Source organism: Nycticebus coucang, chromosome 9 (assembly GCF_027406575.1).
Source record: "Nycticebus coucang isolate mNycCou1 chromosome 9, mNycCou1.pri, whole genome shotgun sequence".
Classification (NCBI taxonomy): Eukaryota; Metazoa; Chordata; class Mammalia; order Primates; family Lorisidae; genus Nycticebus; species Nycticebus coucang.
The window spans coordinates 58,637,889-58,658,441 of NC_069788.1; the positions used below are offsets into that span (position 1 = coordinate 58,637,889).

General features: G+C 36.0%; 1 protein-coding gene across 3 annotated transcripts in view; it reads right to left on the reverse strand.

The window, feature by feature from the left end:
• CDKAL1 (CDK5 regulatory subunit associated protein 1 like 1) overlaps nt 1–20,553 on the reverse strand; it is a 704,761-nt gene that overhangs the window by 381,079 nt on the left and 303,129 nt on the right. For all 3 annotated transcript variants that reach the window (XM_053601908.1, XM_053601906.1, XM_053601907.1), the window contains one exon: nt 16,320–16,423. In XM_053601908.1, the coding sequence (XP_053457883.1) occupies nt 16,320–16,423 (104 nt within the window). The remainder of the gene's footprint in view (nt 1–16,319; nt 16,424–20,553) is intronic.

Sequence of the window (20,553 nt, forward strand, 5' to 3'; positions counted from 1 at the left end):
CCCCACATCCGTGTACAATCCATCCCTTTCTCACTACCCATCAAGGGTGCTGGTTGGCTATTCCTTCACACTCCAGGACCCATAGCCAGACCTTTACAGAGCTCATTCTGGGAATGCTCACTTCTACCAGTTAGTAAGGCAAAGGTGAGGTTTCCATTCCACAGTTCTGAGAGAATCATAGGGACCTGCACGTACGCATTCATTCAGAAAAAGAAATTATTGAACATTAATTTTGATACCAAGATAAGACCCAAACAGTCCTTACTGCAGACCAAGTAAAGTGGAGAATATAAATATTTAAACAAATCACTTTATCTAAACCCGGTAATCACTATCAGTGACATATAAAGAAAACAAAACCTGTGTGACTGAAGAACAGATTATGTGATGCAGAAAGATCAGAGATGATGACTGGGGGAGATAACTGAGCTGAAAATATGAAGAGTCATGAACAGCACATCATCCTACAGGCCCTTTCTACTCAGTATGTACCAAGGACCAGCAGAATCAAATTACCTGGGAGCTATGGACTCTCAGATCCCACCCGCGGTCTACCAACATAAAATGTGCGTGTTAACAAAATCCCTAGGTGATCTTGAAAGTCTGAGAAGCACAGTCATAGTCCGGCATTTTTTCCTGAAAGCAGCCCAAGCATAGACGTGTGAAAGTATGTGGGTTTGAGCACATACACACATAAAATAAAATTGGAAAGAAGACGAAGCAAATGTCAAAGTATTTTCTTAGGTGGTGACTTACTTCACTCCTGTTCCTCCTTCTTGCTGTGTTACATCATTAAGAACAACAACAATACAACACTATTTATTAAGCATTTTCCAAGTATTGCAGACTCAGTATTCCATTATTCTATTTAATTTCCATGCTGATTATCAATTAAGTATGCTTTATCCTTATTTTTCAGATGGGAAAACTGAGGCTGGAACAGAATAAATAGTTTTCATAAGGTCACAGGACTAACGAACTATGAAAACAGAATTGAAACTACTATGTTCTCAATCCAAAATATGCCACAGAATCATAAGCTCATGGGCATCACTGATCTTATCACTCAGTCATACAAGGGCTCACTTGCTGGGCTGCAGACTTGGCCCCTGGCTCTGTGATGTTCAGCTTTCTCTGTGCTTAACAGTTCCTGGTGACATGCCAGTAATTGTTAAAACTTATGCCCAATATTGCTACATACACGTATTTAGTTTCATGGAAAACACACCTGAATTTATCTGACTAATCCTAATAGATAACGAAGTGTAACAAAGCTATTCTAATATTTTGCTATTAAAACACATTTTAAAAAATATCAAACCTATGCCTATTGTGGCATAACACACCACATAAAAAAGTTAGTGGCTTAAAACAATAGTTTCTTCCACAATCTGGGCTAGGCTCTTGATCAGGTGGGCATGTCTTTTGATCAATGTGATGGCTAGAGTGTTCAATGTGGCTTCTCCATCCATGTGTCTGGAATCACAGCTGGACTCCAAATAGTCACAAGTCACAGCTAGACTATTTGTGGACTGGATAAACATCTCTTGTTCATACAATATCACCAATCGGCAAAGACTCACCTCCTTACAATGGTGGCTCAGGGCTCCAAGTAACATTCCATGAGAACAAACCCGTGTACAAGGGCTTGCGTCCTGTCTCCTGATGATCTGTGATCCAAAGCAAGACACGTGGCCAACCCGAGTGTAAATGGGAAAGGGTCTGGCTACGTGAAACATAAACACTAGGAGGTGGTATTCAAAAGAGGTAAGAAAAAACCTACCCAGGAATTTTTAATAGTTTAACCACTTTGATTCTCCAGATTAGTTAACTCTTAGATTTTAAAAATATATTTGTGAAATACATAATTATGAAATGATTATGTACTGTATAAAATCAACTCGGCTTAAATATTTCAAATGATTTTTAGGCCGAAAGTGGGCTTTGCCCATTGCACACATGGATTTTAGACACTGAGTCAAGTCCAACACTTTCCAAGTGGCAAATAATATACTGCATTTTAATAAACCAATTGAGAGTTTTGCCTGTTTAATTTCCATGTGCTTGGGTTTATTTACTCTTTTTTTTTATATATATATTTTTTTATTAAATCATAACTGTATACATTGATATGATCATGGGGCATCATACACTCGCTTCATAAACCATTTGACACATTTTTATCACAGTGGTTAACATAGCCTTTCCGGCGTTATCTCAGTTACTGTGCCAAAACATTTACATTCTACATTTACCAAGTTTCGCAAATACCCCTGTAATATGCACCACAGGTGTGATCCCACCGATCCCCCTCCCTCTACCCACCCCCCCCCTTTCCCACTTCCCCCTATTGTTAAGTTGTAGCTGGGTTATAGCTTTCATGTGAGAGTCCCAAATTAGTTTCATAGTAGGGCTGTGTACATTGGGTACTTTTTCTTCCATTCTTGGGATACTTTACTAAGAAGAATATGTTCCAGCTCCATCCATGTAAACATGAAAGAGGTAAAGTCTCCATCTTTCTTTAAGGCTGCATAGTATTCCATGGTATACATATACCACAATTTATTAATCCATTCGTGGATCGATGGGCACTTGGGCTTTTTCCATGACTTAGCTATTATGAATTGGGCTGCAATAAACATTCTGGTACAAATATCTTTGTTATGTTGTGATTTTTGGTCTTCTGGGTATATGCCCAGCAGAGGAATTACAGGATTGAATGGCAGATCTATTTTTAGATCTCTGAGTGTTCTCCATATATCTTTCCAAAAGGAATGTATTAATTTGCATTCCCACCAGCAGTGCAGAAGTGTTCCCTTTTCTCCGCATCCACGCCAACATCTCTGGTCTTGAGATTTTGTGATATAGGCTAGTCTCACTGGAGTTAGAGGATATCTCAAAGTAGTTTTGATTTGCATTTCTCTGATGATTAAAGATGATGAGCATTTTTTCATATGTCTGAAGGCCGTGCGCCTGTCTTCTTCAGAGAAGTTTCTCTTCAAATCCCTTGCCCAGCCTGCGATGCATCTTCTCGGACCATCATGGAATAAAACTTGAATTGAGTAACAACAGGAATCTGCATACCCATACAAAAACATGGAAGTTAAATAACCTTATGCTGAATGATAGCTGGGTCAGAGATGAGATTAAGAAAGAAATCGCCAATTTTTTGGAACAAAACGACAATGAAGACACAAACTATCAGAACCTCTGGGACACTGCAAAGGCAGTTCTAAGAGGGAAATTTATAGCACTGCAAGCCTTCCTCAAGAGAACGGAAAGAGAGGAAGTTAACAACTTAATGGGACATCTCACGCAACTGGAAAAGGAAGAACATTCCAACCCCAAACCCAGTAGAAGAAAAGAAATAACCAAAATTAGAGCAGAATTAAATGAAATTGAAAACAAAAGAATAATACAACAGATCAATAAATCAAAAAGCTGGTTTTTTGAAAAGGTCAATAAAATAGATAAACCTCTGGCCAACCTAATCAGGAAAAAAAGAGTAAAATCTCTAATATCATCAATCAGAAACAACAAAGACGAAATAACCACAGACTCATCAGAAATCCAAAAAATCCTTAATGAATATTACAAGAAACTTTATTCTCAGAAATATGAAAATCTGAAGGAAATAGACCGATACTTGGAAGCACGCCACCTTCCAAGACTTAACCAGAATCAAGTGGAAATGTTGAACAGACCCATATCAAGTTCAGAAATAGCATCAACTATACAAAACCTCCCTAAAAAGAAAAGCCCAGGACCAGATGGTTTCACGTCAGAATTCTACCAAACCTTTAAAGAGGAATTAGTACCTATATTACTCAACCTGTTCTAAAATGTAGAAAAAGAAGGAAGACTACCCAACACGTTCTGTGAAGGTTTATTTACTCTTCACTTTTCTGGCTATGACTTCTTCCTCAAATATCTTTATGTTAATGACTTTCTGGAATACTCTTCTGGGTTTGCATTTCGGGTTTCCATATTTCTGGGCTGTGATCAGTCTATATATCTGGTATACATGCATACATGCAAATCCTATAGTAGCATCAGGCCTGACTTCTGAATATTACTACCGCTCTTACCCCACCACTACAGCTTACAACTTCATCCATTGACTAGGGTATTTTTAAAAACCAAATACTGTATGTTTCTCCTGATAAGGTAAAGATGTAGGCAACCATTCATTCACCCCCAGATGCTAACACCCCTCTTAGACCTACTCAAATTCTTCCTCTTCCTTATCTTCTAACTCAAAACTTTCCTGCTGAAAACTCCTCATTACATCATTTTTTTCTCCTATTGTCTTAGAATTGTCTTTATAGAAAGATTTTATTAGTGCTATAACTACTACAACTGAGGAAGCCATAGGATAACAGCGAGAGAACCGGATGGGTGGTGGGTACTTGGTGGGGACAGCTCTTTAGGTTTCATGTTCCTCATCTGGAAATGAAAAGTCCCAACGGTAATCGCAAAGCTTTTGTCCTATCCTATCACTTATTCATAGATATATATTACAGTTAAGACTATAGAGTTTCCTGCAGGCAGGAAACAGAAAAGGAACAGGCTTCCATATTTCTCCTGAAGTACATCTTCACAATATAGTTTATTATTTTATTTTTATTTTATTTTAATTATTTTTTGAGATGGACTCACTCTATTTTTGCCCAGGTTCGAATACAGAAGTCTGATCATAGCTCCCTGCAACCTCACATTTCTAAGTTCAAACAATTGAACTTGGCTTCCCAACAAGTGCACACCATGATGTCTGGATAAATTTTTTTAATCTTTTCATAGAGACGGGGTCTAGCTGTATTGTCCAGGCTGATCTCAAAGGCCCGCACTCAAGAAATCCTCTTGCCTACCCCTCCCAAAGTGCTGAAATTATAAATGTGAGTCACCAGACCTACTTTATTATTTGTTAAAAGTAAATTCTCAGAAAATCGGGCTATCTTGTGATCAAAAATAATCTACCAATTTCAAAGTTATGTGCAAATGAATTTTAGTTTATCAAATTTTAGTTTATCAAATGTTTCAAAGATTTATATTTCTCTTTCCATATCTTAGTCAAGTAATAGAAAGTGACTCTTTTAAAATATATGTAATTTAATTCTGTAAGGAAAAACTGATAATGTAAAATGCAATACCTAAAATTAAAGTTTATTTTTTGTTTATATATTCTAACTAAAGTGATAAGTACTTATAGAAAATTTGAAAATATAAAAAGTAGAAAAAAACTTTTTGTCTCCCTAACAAAAGTTACATTTTGGCTCAATTACTCCTTTTTTCTACTCTTAGTTCTTTTTGCTTTTCCTTTTAAAAATAGTCAATTATATAACACATATGAATTCATAGCATATTTTTAAATAAACATATGAAGCCACACTTTCAAGGTTACTTTAATCTTTGTAAACATTATTATATACAATTGAATTATCATTCCATCATGTAACTATATTTAAATAAAGCACTTTCCAAGCTATTGGAAATACAGATTTCCACTACAATAGAGATTTAGCATTTCTTGAATTCATTCTTCTCAAATAAAGAAAAATATACAAAGGCATACCCTATTTCAAGCAAAGAAAGATATCATACAAAAACACACAAATTATATTACTCCTATACCTATAAAAACAAATGAACTAATTACTTCCCTCTTGTTGATAAAGAATTACTTCCATAATACAATAGGCATATGTGTTTTATAAAACATGTTAAAGAAACTTAAAGTTACCTTTGTTCTTCTAATCATAACAGTGTGATATTTTTCTTTGAAAGGCTCAACTCAAATTGTACCAAAAAAGTGGTATTAAAAAGGAAAAAAATCAATACAGACTACAAACCTAAACTCTGGAAAAGATCTAGGTTAGCAATACTGAAAATGCTAGGGCTTCTAAAATAGACATTCCCAGGCGAGTAAACATAGCTCTGAGTCAAAATCTTTATAGTGGAGCCTGGAATCTGCATTTTAAAACTCCCCAAAAGAGGACAGGCCTCATGGCTCAAGCCTGTAATCCTAGCACTCTGGGAGATTAAGGAGGGTGGATTGCTTGAGGTCAGGAGTTCACATCAGCCTGAACAACAGTGAGACCCCGTCTCTACTAAAAATAGAAAAACAAGCCTGGTGTGATGTTCATGCCTGTAGTCCCAGCTATTTGGGAGGCTGAGGCAGAAGGATTGTTTGAGCCCAAGAGTTTAAGGTTGCTGTAACAAAGTGAAACTCTGTCTCCAAAAAAAAAAAAAGAAAGAAAAGAAAAACAAATATGATGGAAGATGGAAGATCTATTATGGGAGAAATGGAAAATTGGCTCAGATTTTCATTACTTCAAAGAAAAGGTACATTTCTTTCCCAATTCACTAAATATGTTTATCATGTCTCAGTATATTTACTCATGAAAAGTCTCTAGACAAAAGTTTCTAGAAGTGGTCTTTGTTTCATTTCCATGGCAAATGTTTGGAATGATTTATTTGAAAAATGCAAATTCCAGGGCCTATGGTAAGACCACTGAATTGTGAATTTGGCCAGATATTTGCATTTCAAACATACCCCCAGAGGTCCAAGGCATAAAGTTTAAATTCTATTTCTATAAATGATTACTTTCTCACCATCATTTACCTCCCTTAACTAACATTCAACAAATCATAAAGATCTAAGTAGAGTGTATGATGATAATCCATTCCTTTTTGATTCAATTCGCTCTTTCACCAAATCTTTCTCATCGATGCACAATTACATTGTCACTAGTTAAATCCTCATACTCCTGAGGGTTCCCTCTTGTTGACCTTTTAGAAATGATGAACTAAACGGGTGTGTTTTAAAAAGTCAGCAATCTAAACCAAACTTTTCTTTCTTATATTACAAATAACAAGAAATGTGCTGGAACTCACCAAGAGAAATAAAAAAGCATAACTGAGAGCAACAAATAAAAAGAAATACAGAAATTTATAACCTCTGCAGAGCAACCAAGGTCCTACTAACAAACATTTTTTTTCCATGCAGAAAATTGTGCTCGCTGTACCTGACATTGTGCGAGTATGTTTACTGCAATTTAATATCCACACAAGCAGGGGAAGAAATTTAATAATTTTTCAACTGGAATGAATTGACAGCCAGCGTTAGAGAACTGCAGAGTCTGCAGAATCAATAAAAGCTGCTGGCATCACAAAGTAGTACTTTTGCCCAGAAAACATCTCACAAAGGTCAGGTTTACAAACCACCAGGTAGCAGTATCACTTTCACATCTTTCCAGGGCTATTAAAATTCCATTAAACAACTTTCCAAAGCTAACTTGCAGCTTTTAAAGTTCACCAATATCATCCCAGAGACCGAATGGCCTCAGTTTAAACTGTAAAAATAAACACTTGGTTAAGTTTTATGTCTTGTCACCAAAAATGGGTCAAGAGAATTCTGTTTAGTACAAGAATAATATCTAAGCAACGTGGACCTAAGTGGACATACCCTTTTAGTAAATATTAGACAACCATTAACTATCAGAAAATGATCTCCCAAGGTAAGTTATTTTCTCCATTACAAATTTGCGAAGCCACTGTCATTGCATTATCAGCCCCATGTGATAAGACAGAGTATTTAACTGTGTTGGAAGAACAATATGAAGCAATATCTCTTGCTCATTTTGGAAATATAGCTTTTCCATACTATAGTTTGATTATAGGTCCCAACCCATATATGGAATGTCACCAGGCAAAATCAATTCTACATTAGATGCTCATCAAATATTCATCAAGATTCTACTAAATCCATATACACACTGCCACGTATGTCTGACACCAATTCCCTCTTGGTTCAGTCTTGTGGTGTCCTAACACAGAGATGGAAATAATGGGAAAACAAAGCAGCGTCTCCCTCTTCCTCTGAGCAGGGACACATAGCTGGCTAAATATGGAGGCAAGAGTCTTCATGAAGTACACCAGTTCTCCTCCAAAGGGCATAAACTTCATTATTTGCTCCTTTGATCTTAAGAGCAGATGGGTTTTCACTCAATCAAAACAGAATACGGGCACCTCAGGATCTTAATAGAGAACACAGAACTCTGCTGCCCTATTTGAATCAAATGCCTGGATGAAAGAATTATATTTACAATGGAAAATGGGCAGGCCATTTCTTCCTTTAATTTGTTAGTCTCCACATTTTTGAATATCACTTCCCTGAATCAATTAAAAATTTTAAAATGTATTCCCACAGATGTATGTTTATTAATTACATTCATACACTATTGTACTAATATGTTACATATGATGTGAAACATATACAAAAGAAAATTGTAAAGGATGCAAAAATACAAATAACTATAAATTATAGAATTTCCTTCCTGTACCTAGATAGATCACCTCACAAAATGGCCTACACTGTACAAATCCCTAACCTTTCAGCCTTTGTAGCAGGATTCCTTGACATGTATGGCACCCAACAGCTAGGAAGTGGGCTGGATTACCAGTGAGTAGCAAATACTTTGTATTGTCTTAGCCTCCGTAAAAATCCCTTCAGAGTGTGATGCTTTTCAAGGTGTATCTACAAGTTCTAAGAAGGAATGCCAAAACAGACAAAATTCCGAAACACAGCATGGGAGTGTTAAAGGGATGCTGTTGAGACCTACTACCCCACTCAGCAGTCCCTATATGAGCTCCTCCTATGCGAAAACTTTTCAAATCTAATGCCAGGCTGGCATTTTTTTATTCCCCTTAAGGACAATAAGCTTTCCAGAAGTTCAGGGTCAAATCTACAGCTTGCTTTTAGAAACCACACGTGATTACAGCTGACTTTCCCATGTCCCAATTCCCCACAAACTCTGAATTTTCTATTCTTATTGGTTTCCCCGGGGACTCTTCATTTTACATATTTTTATACTTAACTGCATATGTATACATTATTTTATAGAACACAACAGAGAAATAAGTAAATAAAACTCACCAATAGCAGTGAGCAATGATTATACTATGATTTTCATAGGATGGATGCAAAAGGATATTATTCTCAGAGGCTCCGCATTTTCCTTTCTTTCTTTCTTTTTTTTTGTAAAGACAGAGTCTCATTTAGCACCCTTGGTAGAGTGCCATGGACTCACACAGCTCACAGCAACCTCCAGCTCTTGGGCTTAAGTGATTCTCTTGCCTCAGCCTCCAAGTAGCTGGGACTACAGGCACCGACCACAACGCCCGGCTATTTTTGTTACAGTTTGGCTAGGGCCAGGTTTGAACCCACCACCCTCAGTATATGGGGCTGACGCCCTACCCACTGAGCCACAAGTGCCACCCAGAGGCTCCACATTTTCTGTACTTTGGCTATATACAGTCTAAACTATGAAAACTCAGAATTAAGAACAAATGACATCTGTTAAAGAGCCTTGGGATCATGTCCTTGTTTCCCACAGCATAAACTGCTTGCTGAATTATCAGCAAACCTAGCCTGCTGTTCCCCAATCTCACTGGCAGAAGTAATCAAAGACTGATTGTAATAACGTATTGTTATCACAGCTTTTCAGAAGGATGTGCCTATTAGCAGAAACAGAAACTGCTTCTAATAAATGCTCAACAAATATTTGTTGAATGAATGGAAAAATAACAACTACAGAGTTCTAATAGTTTAGTTACAGAGCCAATGTTTGATTTCTTTCTTTCATAGGCCTTTAGCATCACATAAGCCTTGGGATTCAGAATGTGTATAAATTTCATCTTGAAAACAAAGTATAATCCAGTGGCAGTGGCTAACAAGAACTGCAGTGAGAGGGAGTCTACGGTGGAATCTCCAAGGATTAGCACAGAATGTCTAAACTAGGGAATGTGGAGGGGCAAAACAGTGTTGTCAATTTGCTGAGACTGCTCTACATGGATAATGAATGGTTTCAAAATCCAAAGGTACTTATTGAAGTTAAAAGTTTCAATGATTTGTGTTACCCCAACACTTGATTCCTGCTTCTATACAGTTGAACTTTCATCAGTCAAACTGGCTTTTCTTGTTCCTTCTAAACTAGGTGGAGCAATAGTTCTTAAAAACAAGAAGCATGTGGCTTCCATCTTTTTAATTCCTACACATGGAACAGTAAATACTCCCTAAATGTCAGTTGACTCTTTTGTGATGCCTTAGATGATAACAAAAAGCACTGAGCCTTTGGATTTTGAAGCTATCTGTTATCTGTTTAGGGCAGTGTCAGCAAATTAACAACACAGGGTGGCCCCCCACCTTGCCCAACTTAGCCATTCTTTACTAATCCTCAAGGGTTCCTCCTCAGACTCCTCTCAGTGAAGAGTTGACAGGATCAGCTCATTTCATAGTTTCAATCAAAAAAACTGTCTAGACTAGTGGCTCTCAGTCCCAGTTCTCAACTCTGGGTATGTGACAGAAGCGCTTACACATTTGAAAGCGTTAAGGTCTCTATGCACAGAAATTGTGATGCAATTACCAGGGATGCGATACAGACAGACTTTTGGTTTTGGTTTTGTAAGATTGCCAAGTGGCTCAAATAAACCGATTTGAGAACACTTTTCTAGACGGACTTTTGGCTCCTGAAGACTATATCCTTCTCTTGGGGATTTACACTGTGTTAGCATTTCAGGGACAACAGGAGGTCTGTCAAATAGAATCTTATTTAATTTAAGTTAGCTTCACCCAAAATTGTCCATGGAAGCCCTTCCTCATGAACTCCTATTATAAACACAGGGTTTTTTTTGTTTTTTGTTTTTTTTAAACTGTTAACAATTTAATTTATACAATTAGTAAGAATGCAACACAGTTTTATTGGAAGGCAGCCAGGCCCATTCATTTGAGTATTGTCTGTGGCTACTTTCATGCTACAAGGGCAGAATCAAGTTGTAACAGAGATCCTATAGCTGGCTCATGAACCCTAAAATATTTACTATCTGGCCTTTTAAGGACATGTCTCCCGTTCTTGGATTAAAGTGTTAAGGAATACATCAAAAAACACTCATCTAAGCCAGCAGGTTCTGGCTGGATCCAAATCACTAGGAAAGGCTTCGTTAATTGGGGCCCCATTTCTACTTCAACCATGGCAGTTTTGCCTCTACTGTTTCAAATTTCATTTGAAGAAAAGGTGTTCCTTTTGTTGCTAAGAAAAGTTTGAACACCACTGTCAGGAATTCAGAGATACACATAGGCAAAGGCCATGCAAATTACTACTGCTTTTACCATGGATAACCTTAACTAACACTCCCTAAAATCAAAGTTATTACTCTTAGCTTATTTAAACTGAGTATCTGGTAAATAGCTATTTGGGCATTGTGCCCCCGTCAAGTTATGTGTATTACGTACATTAGTACTCATGAAAATGCTATATAAAAGTTCCTTTTTAATATTATATTTTGAGGGGTTTTAAGTGTCAACAAGGAAAAATCCCTGTGGAGATCATATCTTTAATATCTATATATTACTAGTCAAAAGCATTTTCATTATGTCTCTTTGGAAATAATGTATGAAAATAACTCTTAGTGTTCAGAGTCTTGAAACATGTAGACTTCTCATGACAAACTATATACTTCCTTTTATATACTCAGATTAAATTATATAAATTATTTCCCTGTGTTTCTGAAGAGCCAGGATTCATCAGCTGGTAAAATTACCTTCTCTTTTTCAAAACACAATACAGCATTTTATACAGCTTTTATTCCCATGGTCTATTACATACTATCATTTAGTACAAGCTACCTAAAATCCTTTTTGGAAGCAGACAATGTCTAACAAACACATAAATTAACATAATTAATCCTATAGAAAACACAGCTTTCTCAGTCATATTTAAATACAGCACAAATGAAAAGATAAAGGAATTAAAGAGACATTTAATTTAACTGCCACATAAATTAACAGAATATATAGTTATTGGCTGCATTTTGATCTTAGATCAGAAGCAATATATAGTAATCATCTCTAAAGTCAAATGTGGCTTGATTTAAACCACATAACTGAACAATGTGAAGCCTAGACAACCGAAAATCAAATATTGGTTATATTCTTTCCTACTCCTAAAAGGGCAGGAAGCTATGTTTTGCAGTTGTATTTTATAATTAATCTTATATACAATAGACAGTATCTTTGCAAGTCTTGAAATACAACAGAATTTATTGCTTTTAAAAGTTCCAACATGAATATTGAAATCACTAAGCATCTATTTTCTTCTTGTTCTGAATATTTCACCTTAATTTATTTTACCTTTCCACAGCCAGTTTATGCCACTTATTTTGCAGGGGCTTTTCAGATTTATGAAAGAGAAAAAAAGTAGCAAGACACAAATGAGATCTAGAAAAGCGCACGAAAGCAATAAAAACAGCTCATCCATCATCTCTACATTTTGATTCCAGAGACAGCAGTGAAAGGTGTTGTTTCCACACCATTCACCCAGCACACTTAAAAAGGTTTGCTCCATCACTTACACAACTGAAACTGATTGATTAGCTGCTAGAGAAAAATCAATACAAATATCCTAGAAAACACTAGCTTGTAAATTCATTCTGGCCCCCACAAAGTACTGGTCACCTCTCTACATGTCTTTCTAGATATCTAAAATGCAACCATGTGACACCCAGCAACCTCAGCCCCCAAACACTGTTAATCCTAGGAATTTTTAAAATCTGAATCTCAGCAAAGGTAGATGGTAAAAAGGAAAGCCCCCAACAGTCTGTAAGAACAATGAGATGACACCCAGAAGTTGCCTGGTAAATCTTAAACTCATATACAGCACTCGCCACAAATTCAAAAACATTTTACACTGAGAAAGTAAAAATAGTGAAAATGTCAAAAGGGTTAGGTTAAGTAAGAAAGGAAAAAAGCTAGGAAACCAATTGAATACATATACTTTATGTATAAAAGATACTGAAGTATCTATTTAAAAATATAAATAGTTTTTACTTTAGTGCTATCCATTCAAACGTTAACGAGCCCTCTTTCTCATTTTTTTGGCAGCTGAATGTACATTCACCATATTTTTAGTACTTTGGAGGCCATTTTATATTCTGAATGATTTCATGATTATTTCAGAACCTCTTCTGAATGCTTCCTTGCCTTTGAGTTAGTCCTTGGTTTCTTCATTCATTAGACTAATAAGAAATAAATTTTTATGAATATAAAATGTCTGATAAATGTGCTATTCAGAATAAAATAATGATCTTATGATATACACTATCAATAAGAGCTATCACATGACAGGCAATCTGGGCTTTAATCCCACTCTACAATTGGTCTAAAGTTGGAAAATCAATGTGGACTTCTGACGGCTAGGAGACCCTAAAATATGAACACAAGGAAAGAAAGGAAATGCCAGTGTAAGGATAGGAAATTTAACTTCCCCTGGTAGAATGGCTTTAAACATTATATTAAAATTTAGTGGCAACATATTCAGATTTTTCAGCTTAGAGCAACTTCTCATAGAACTGTGTTATTCATTACAGAACAGGCAATCTACTCACAGTAGAAAGTAGCATGTTAGGGTTGCTGGCCCAAAGAATATTCCTAACATCTGGATTCGTAAAGAACTAAAAATGCAAAAGTCACAGGAAGAAGAAAATGGGCTATTTCTTATAGCATATTTACCTTTATAATTATTCTTCACAATTTTAAAATTCAAACTTGGGATCCCTATAAGATCACTGAACTCAATGTTTTTTGTAGAAAAAAGATAGTGCTATTAACTCTTTAAAATGTGACCTTACAGACTGATATTTCCTTTGGGGAAAAGGAATTATAAGGCCATCCTTAGCATAAATCTGTATTTCTCAAATTTAGAAAATGAAAGATAACTGTTTAACTAATTTCTATCTACACATTTTTCATAAAACATTTAAAAATCAAAATTAAGATGGAATTAGAGACCATTATTCTAACTGAAGTATCCAATAAATGGAAAAAACGCGACATGCGTTCACTATTGAATTGGAATGAACTGATGAGGACTGAAAACTCAGGAGACTGGGGAGGGCGGGGGAGGCGGTGAGGAGCGAAAACCTGCCTAATGGGTACACTGGATACTTGTAACCCTGACTCGAGCACCATGAAAACAATCCGCGTAACCAAAAATGTTTGTGTCCCTATAACACTGTGAAATAAAAAAAGAAAAGAAAAACTGTCATTTGATTGTAGGCATTAATATCTGTTATGGATGTTCCAATATTCTCAAAAGATTCACTTTAAATTCCTTAAAATAAAATGTTGTCTTTGAAACACTGACATAGCCAACTACTTCACATATGTTACGTCAAATTCTCACAACAAACAACACCAAATGTTTCAGGGCTCAGAAAGCCATAGCTCAGAGAGGTCAGATGCCTTATTGCAATCGTGTGGCTAGGCAGCAATAGAAACAGAGCAGTGTTTCAAAGCCAAATTCTGCCTATAGCAAAGAGCACCAAATAATTGAGGACTTGAAATATTCCTGAACATACTGGCTCTAAAAACTAGCATTTCGTTTCAACTCTAATACACAGAAAATAAGACAATTGAAAAATGTCACGAATGGTGCTTACGTATCTTACCAATGATGATAAGAGTAATCTTCTAATACTTTCTCTACAAATAGCAATTGAATCGCTGCTAACCTCTTATATATTCTCTGATTCACTCACCATCAACTGGCCCAAATCACTAGGATATAACGATGTTAACTAAAGTCCTGCAGAGGCAACACTCCTTACCACTATGGCTCTGAGGGCGTTTCTACAGGTAAATCAGGGAGCTAAGCTTGACAGCTTCAGATAAATCCTATAATCAGTTTGTAAAAATTATGTTTCTGTTTTTTTCCTCAGGTCACATACTACATAAATGTGTCCATTCACCATAATAAAGCCATCCTATCAAAATGTTAGTGTTAGTGATAAGTGGGGATAGATGGATGGAGAGAAGAGAAGACTTTGACTTCTTATCTGATGGTTTTATGGTTTTATATTTTTCAAATTAATTTTCAGTTAAAATGAAGTATAAGATTTTTTTAAAATTATAGACAGTTGCATTTAGAAATTAATAATGTTGAAAAGGTACTAATTTGCACACCTTCTAATTTGAAATGTTTGGTAGATGGATCAGATATGTTTAGCATTCCCATCATCTGACAGATATATGGAAAAACAAACACTAATTAAGAATGCCAGTAAAGATATCATTTTCAAACAGATGAGGTTTCTGTGCAAATCTGTGCCCTTTCTAAAACATCCTTAAAGTTAATAATCATGTTGCAGAAATGATAACCACTCAGGTTTTCCTCACATCAGAAAGTAACTTAGCTCTAAAAACAGAGCCCTGGCAATAGTCAATAAGTTTCCTTCATTTCTCTTTCAACACTAGTTGAATGTGAACATTGGAAGCGACTGAGCTAAGAATATAGAGAAAAAAATTATTGGGAGGTGTCAATAAATTAACCATGAGTATATTTATCTCTATTAAAAGGAACATTCCAAATTCATGTTGGTAAAAGATTTACATAGACTAAATAAAGAAATGAGTTTGGAACTCAAACTTTCTGACATTCAGGGTTTGAAGTACTAAAAATAGCACTCTAAGTTATTTGCTAGAAGGAAAAGTATATTGCCAATAACTATTAACCCACAAGATTAAGAGACAAGAGATTATCTCCTGTTGGGAGTAAAAACACAACACTATTATATACACACATTATAAATAAAGACAAAAGAGGAAGCTTATGGTTTAAGCAGTTATATGCCAACAGCACTGTGACTCATGTTAAAGATAAGTCTCACTATATGCTGAGAGGTACCTAGATAATCACATTTTCCAGTCAGCGATGACTCAGAAGTAGCTGGTCACCCCAAACAAAGCAGTATTCTCATTAGGAGTATCCCCAGAACCACTCTTTACTGGTTCACCATTCCTAGAAATGAGGGTTGGGAGGGGCTTCTTTATTGACTGATAGGAAAGACTACCATCTTCTCCTTCAACAACTTTGGGAAACTTTCATGAGCACTATTTTCTAAATAGTCCAAAAATGCCACAGAGAGAAGAAAGAATCTTCATTCAGTCCACAAAAATCTTACAGATACCAGAGGCTCATGGATTTCATTTCTTTAATTTACGTTTTGTCTTTTTCATGGAGTCTAGAAATAGATTAAATAAAGTTTAAAATATGTCACTCACCTTTGAGTGATAATAGAAGAACAGTAAAAGAAGAGTAATTAATGTAAATATACCTGAGTGACTAAATCTGGTACAGTCCCTAGTAGTTGAGCTCAAATATTTCTAAACTCTTAACAAAGCTAAAGAAGGTATCTAAATTGAAGGATTACTGAGAAGATAGATACATCTTATTAAGAACTTTACAGATAATTCTAGAAAATCTTACCTTGAAAAGACTGTTTGGCTCTATCTACTAATTCATCAATTGGATAACTGGCCAAATTTCCTCTGGCGTGTTTAGTTTTGCAGTAGGTACAAGCATTGAGACACCTGTTCAAATGACAGGGAAAAAATGAGACTCAAATTTTTTTAAAGATAGTGTGTATTTAACATGGGGGGGATCCTAAACCATAAAGCACAACATTTTAGTAACATTTGTTTAGATTATATAAGAGATTCAGGGCGGTGCCTGTGGCTCAGTCGGTAGGGCGCCAGCCCCATATACCGAGGGTGGCGGGTTCAAACCCGGCCCCAGCCAAACTGCAACCAAAAAACAGCCGGGCGTTGTGGCGGGCGCCTGTAGTCCCAGCTACTCAGGAGGCTGAGGCAAGAGAATCGCTTAAGCCCAGGAGTTGGAGGTTGCTGTGAGCTGTGTGAGGCCACAGCACTCTACTGAGGGCCATAAAGTGAGACTCTGTCTATACAAAAAAAAAAAAAAAAGAGATTCAAAAAGCAAATATTTACCATGTGTCATATTTATTTTATTTCCACCAGGCACCCAAATTTGAAATTCTTATAAGTTTCAACTGTTTCAGAAGGGCTGTGCAAATCACGTTAGTTATCTAAAAATATACATATCCACAAGGAACAAAGTTTATAAATATTTGTAATGATTAACCAATCAAAAGAAGTTCAAGACCGGCAGCTGTTTTTTGTAAACCACCATCGCTTCCTTCACCATCATATAACTAGAAAAATTTTAATATCACTTATACATATTACTCAGAAATGACAAAGCATACTTTTAACTTTTTACTAATGATGTAAGAATAAATAGACAACATAGCATTTTCATAAGAAAATACATGCTTGAAGTTTTTCAGATAATACATTTTGAAATCAGAAAAGGATATGAAAGCATATCTAATGAGTGTTCTCTGAGATCATATGTGAAAGTAAAAAAAGCAGAATGACAACATTAGCTTTAGAAAATCTAAAAACAGACTTCTCAAAACTATTTTATTTTATTTTATTCTTGAGACAGAGTCACACTCCATAGCCCCTGCTAGAGTGCAGCAGCATCATTCAGGGTGCAGCGGCAAGCTCCAGGTTGCAGTGGGTTATGAGTGTACCACTGCACTCCAGCCTGGGCAGCAGAGCAAGACCCAATCTCACTGCAAACTCAAATTCACTCAGATTCTCTGCAACCTCAGATTCTGTTGACTCAAGCAATCCTCCTGCCTCAGCCTCCTGAGTAGCTGACATTACAAGCATGTACCACTGTCCCAGCTAACTTTTCTATTTTTAGTATAGACAGGGTATCACTCTTGTTATAGTCTCTAACATAATAAAGGATTATCTTTTTAAAACTAAAATGCTGGTTCTGCTCTTATAATTTTAAAACATGATTTAAATAAATTTCTTATTACAAAACAAAAGAAATACTAAATACAAAATACAAAATACTAAAATAGTCTTATACCAATAAGATATGGCTCAACAACACTGAACAAAACAAAATCCTTCAGTAATTCAATTGTTGTAACGAGTAGCAAGATTTTCAAGGACCATCATTATATAAATACTTTAAAATTTCACTAGTGAAAAAAAGTAACTTTTAATAATTGAACCTGACCAGCATGTAATTCCATTTACATATGCCTTTAAAATACAGAAGAATCACTATATTTAGCAAATATGCAGTACTCAATTTCAGATAATTTTTTGCATGAAACCCTTAAGTTAGGTAACACACATTTTGAAATATGTTTTACTATTTAACTGACCACATAATTTAAACTGCTAAACTTCTTTCCTCCTAAGAATTTACTTTTTCTTTAATAAACACACATTGTGGCCTCTTATGAACGGAGGTTTTAGTCTCCCAATTATATATTTTCTCTTTATGATTTCTATTTTTAAATTTTAGATTAATATGAGGGCACAAACAATTAGGTTACAAAGTTTACATTTCTTAGCTAAAGTCCCTGTTGTAGTTATGTCCTGCACCCAGGAGGTGGGCCAGATACCCTAAAATGTGCCCGTTAGGTGAGAGCACACCAATCCCTTCTCTCCCTCCCCACCTTCTCTTTATAATTTCTACCCTTTCCACAACAAGAAGGAGAAAACAATTCTGGTGTCCTCTTCTAGGGAGGGTAGCTCACTTCTGTTTAGCCCTGACAGAGTACCAGACACTGCTATTGATATCTCATTTAACCTTTCCACCCTCGGGTGTTCCTATCTCGATCTTAACAGACAAGAATCTACCTCAAAATATCAGGTAACTAACTTGCTCAAGGTCATGAAACAGCTGAGATTCAAATCCAGGCTTGTCAGATTTCAAATTCTAAACCATTTGAATACCAAGCTCCCTCTCTTCCCCAGAATAAATGTATGTCAAACATTCTAACTACGTACAAATGCAAATAATAAGAAAAGCAAATCATCTGACATGATAAAAAGTAATATAGCATAGTTAAGCAAATTAGGAGGTTAAGGCCGAAGGATCACTTCAGAACATAAGTTTGAGATCAGCCTGGGGAATAGAGAGACACCATCACTACAAAAAACTTCAGAAATTAAAAAATGAACTAGGCCTAATGGCTTGTGCTTATAGACTGAGGTGGGAAGATCACTTGGGCCCACAAGCTCCAGATTACAGTGAGCTATGATTATACCACTGAACTCCAGCCTGGGCAGCAGAGCAAGACCCAACCTCTAATAAAAAGTAAAGTGATATAGCATATATTCAGAGATATGGCCAGTATTATCCTCTTGTATATGAAGCTATTTAAAATATGTATTTCTGTCCATTATTCTTTGGAAATCTAAAGCCAGACTTCTTGTCCATGCACCACTGGGCCAAACCATTCATCCTTATATATTTACAAGTTCTATTTTCATCCTCCTGCTGCTTCTATGGCAAAATGTGTTACGTCATGTGACTTGCCTTGTTGGTTTAAATTCTCCAGCTCTGTCTGCAGGGTTTACTTGAAGGCCCATGTTCTCTCTGCTTGCTTCCTCAAGCGTCTCATGGTCCCCTCACTGTAGTGGGCCCTGACATTTACCTATGATTTCCTCTATGACTGGCACCAAGTTAAATCAGCATCCTTCCAAGCAATCTGCTACGTCTACCACCTAATACCACTTCAGGTCACACGTTCTCTTTCTCTTATTTGCCCTATAACCCATGCAGAGCCCGATAAATTAAGTGGACAATTTTAATGGAAGATACTGCCTATGACAATCCAGAGATCCTGAATCTGAAATGTTCTAAAATCTGAAGTGTTTTGAGTCCCGACCTGATGCCACAGGTGGATATTCTACACCTGACAGTCCGAGATAAGTTGAGGTCAAAATGCATCAGAACTTGGCTTCATGCACAAAATCATTTTAAAATATAAATGAAGTTACCTTCAGGCTATGTGTATAAGATGTATATGAAACATAAGTAAATTTTGTGTTTAGACTTCGGTTCCAGTCTCAACATGTCTCATTGTATATATGCAAATATTTCAAAATTTGGGGGAAAAAATGAAATCTCAAACTCTTCTGGTCCCAAGCCGTTAGGATAAGGGATACTCAATCTGTAGCAATACTTTTGACTTGGGCTGTTTCTTAAACGTTACTGTCTTAAGAAAAGCCAATTGGGTCAAAAGGCAGGGAAGAAAAACAAGAGGAGACAGGACAGGAAAGGAATATATTTATAACATAAATGGATTGATAACGTGTAAAACACTTAAAATAGTGTCTGTAACCAGTAAGTCATTAGTGAGTGTTGTACGTTAGTTGTTTAATGTGACTGTTTTTAAACAATTCTGTAAGGAAATAATTATGCCTTATCACCCCATGTTCCAGGTATATCCATGGAAAGGATATGTTGTTGATAGGCTGGCTTAAAAGCCAACTATAGAAAGCAAATCGTATTTTCCTATCTTACTTAATGAAGGTGGAAATGTATATCCTCTCATGGAAAATCACTAATGAAAAAGAATTCAAAAAAAAAAAAAACAGAAAGAAAGAAAGAAAATGAACTAACAATTTTAAATTAAACAAAATGATGTTTTGAAAAATTTATAATACTCAAAATAAGCTACTAAGTATAAATCTTACACAAAGAATTCAAAACATTCTTCACTGAACTCTTCCCTTCGGTTAATTACAGTTGGTGAAATATCAGTAAAGTTCCACATTCTTTATTAGATAAGATGGGTTCAGTTATCAAAATAATACGTGATATC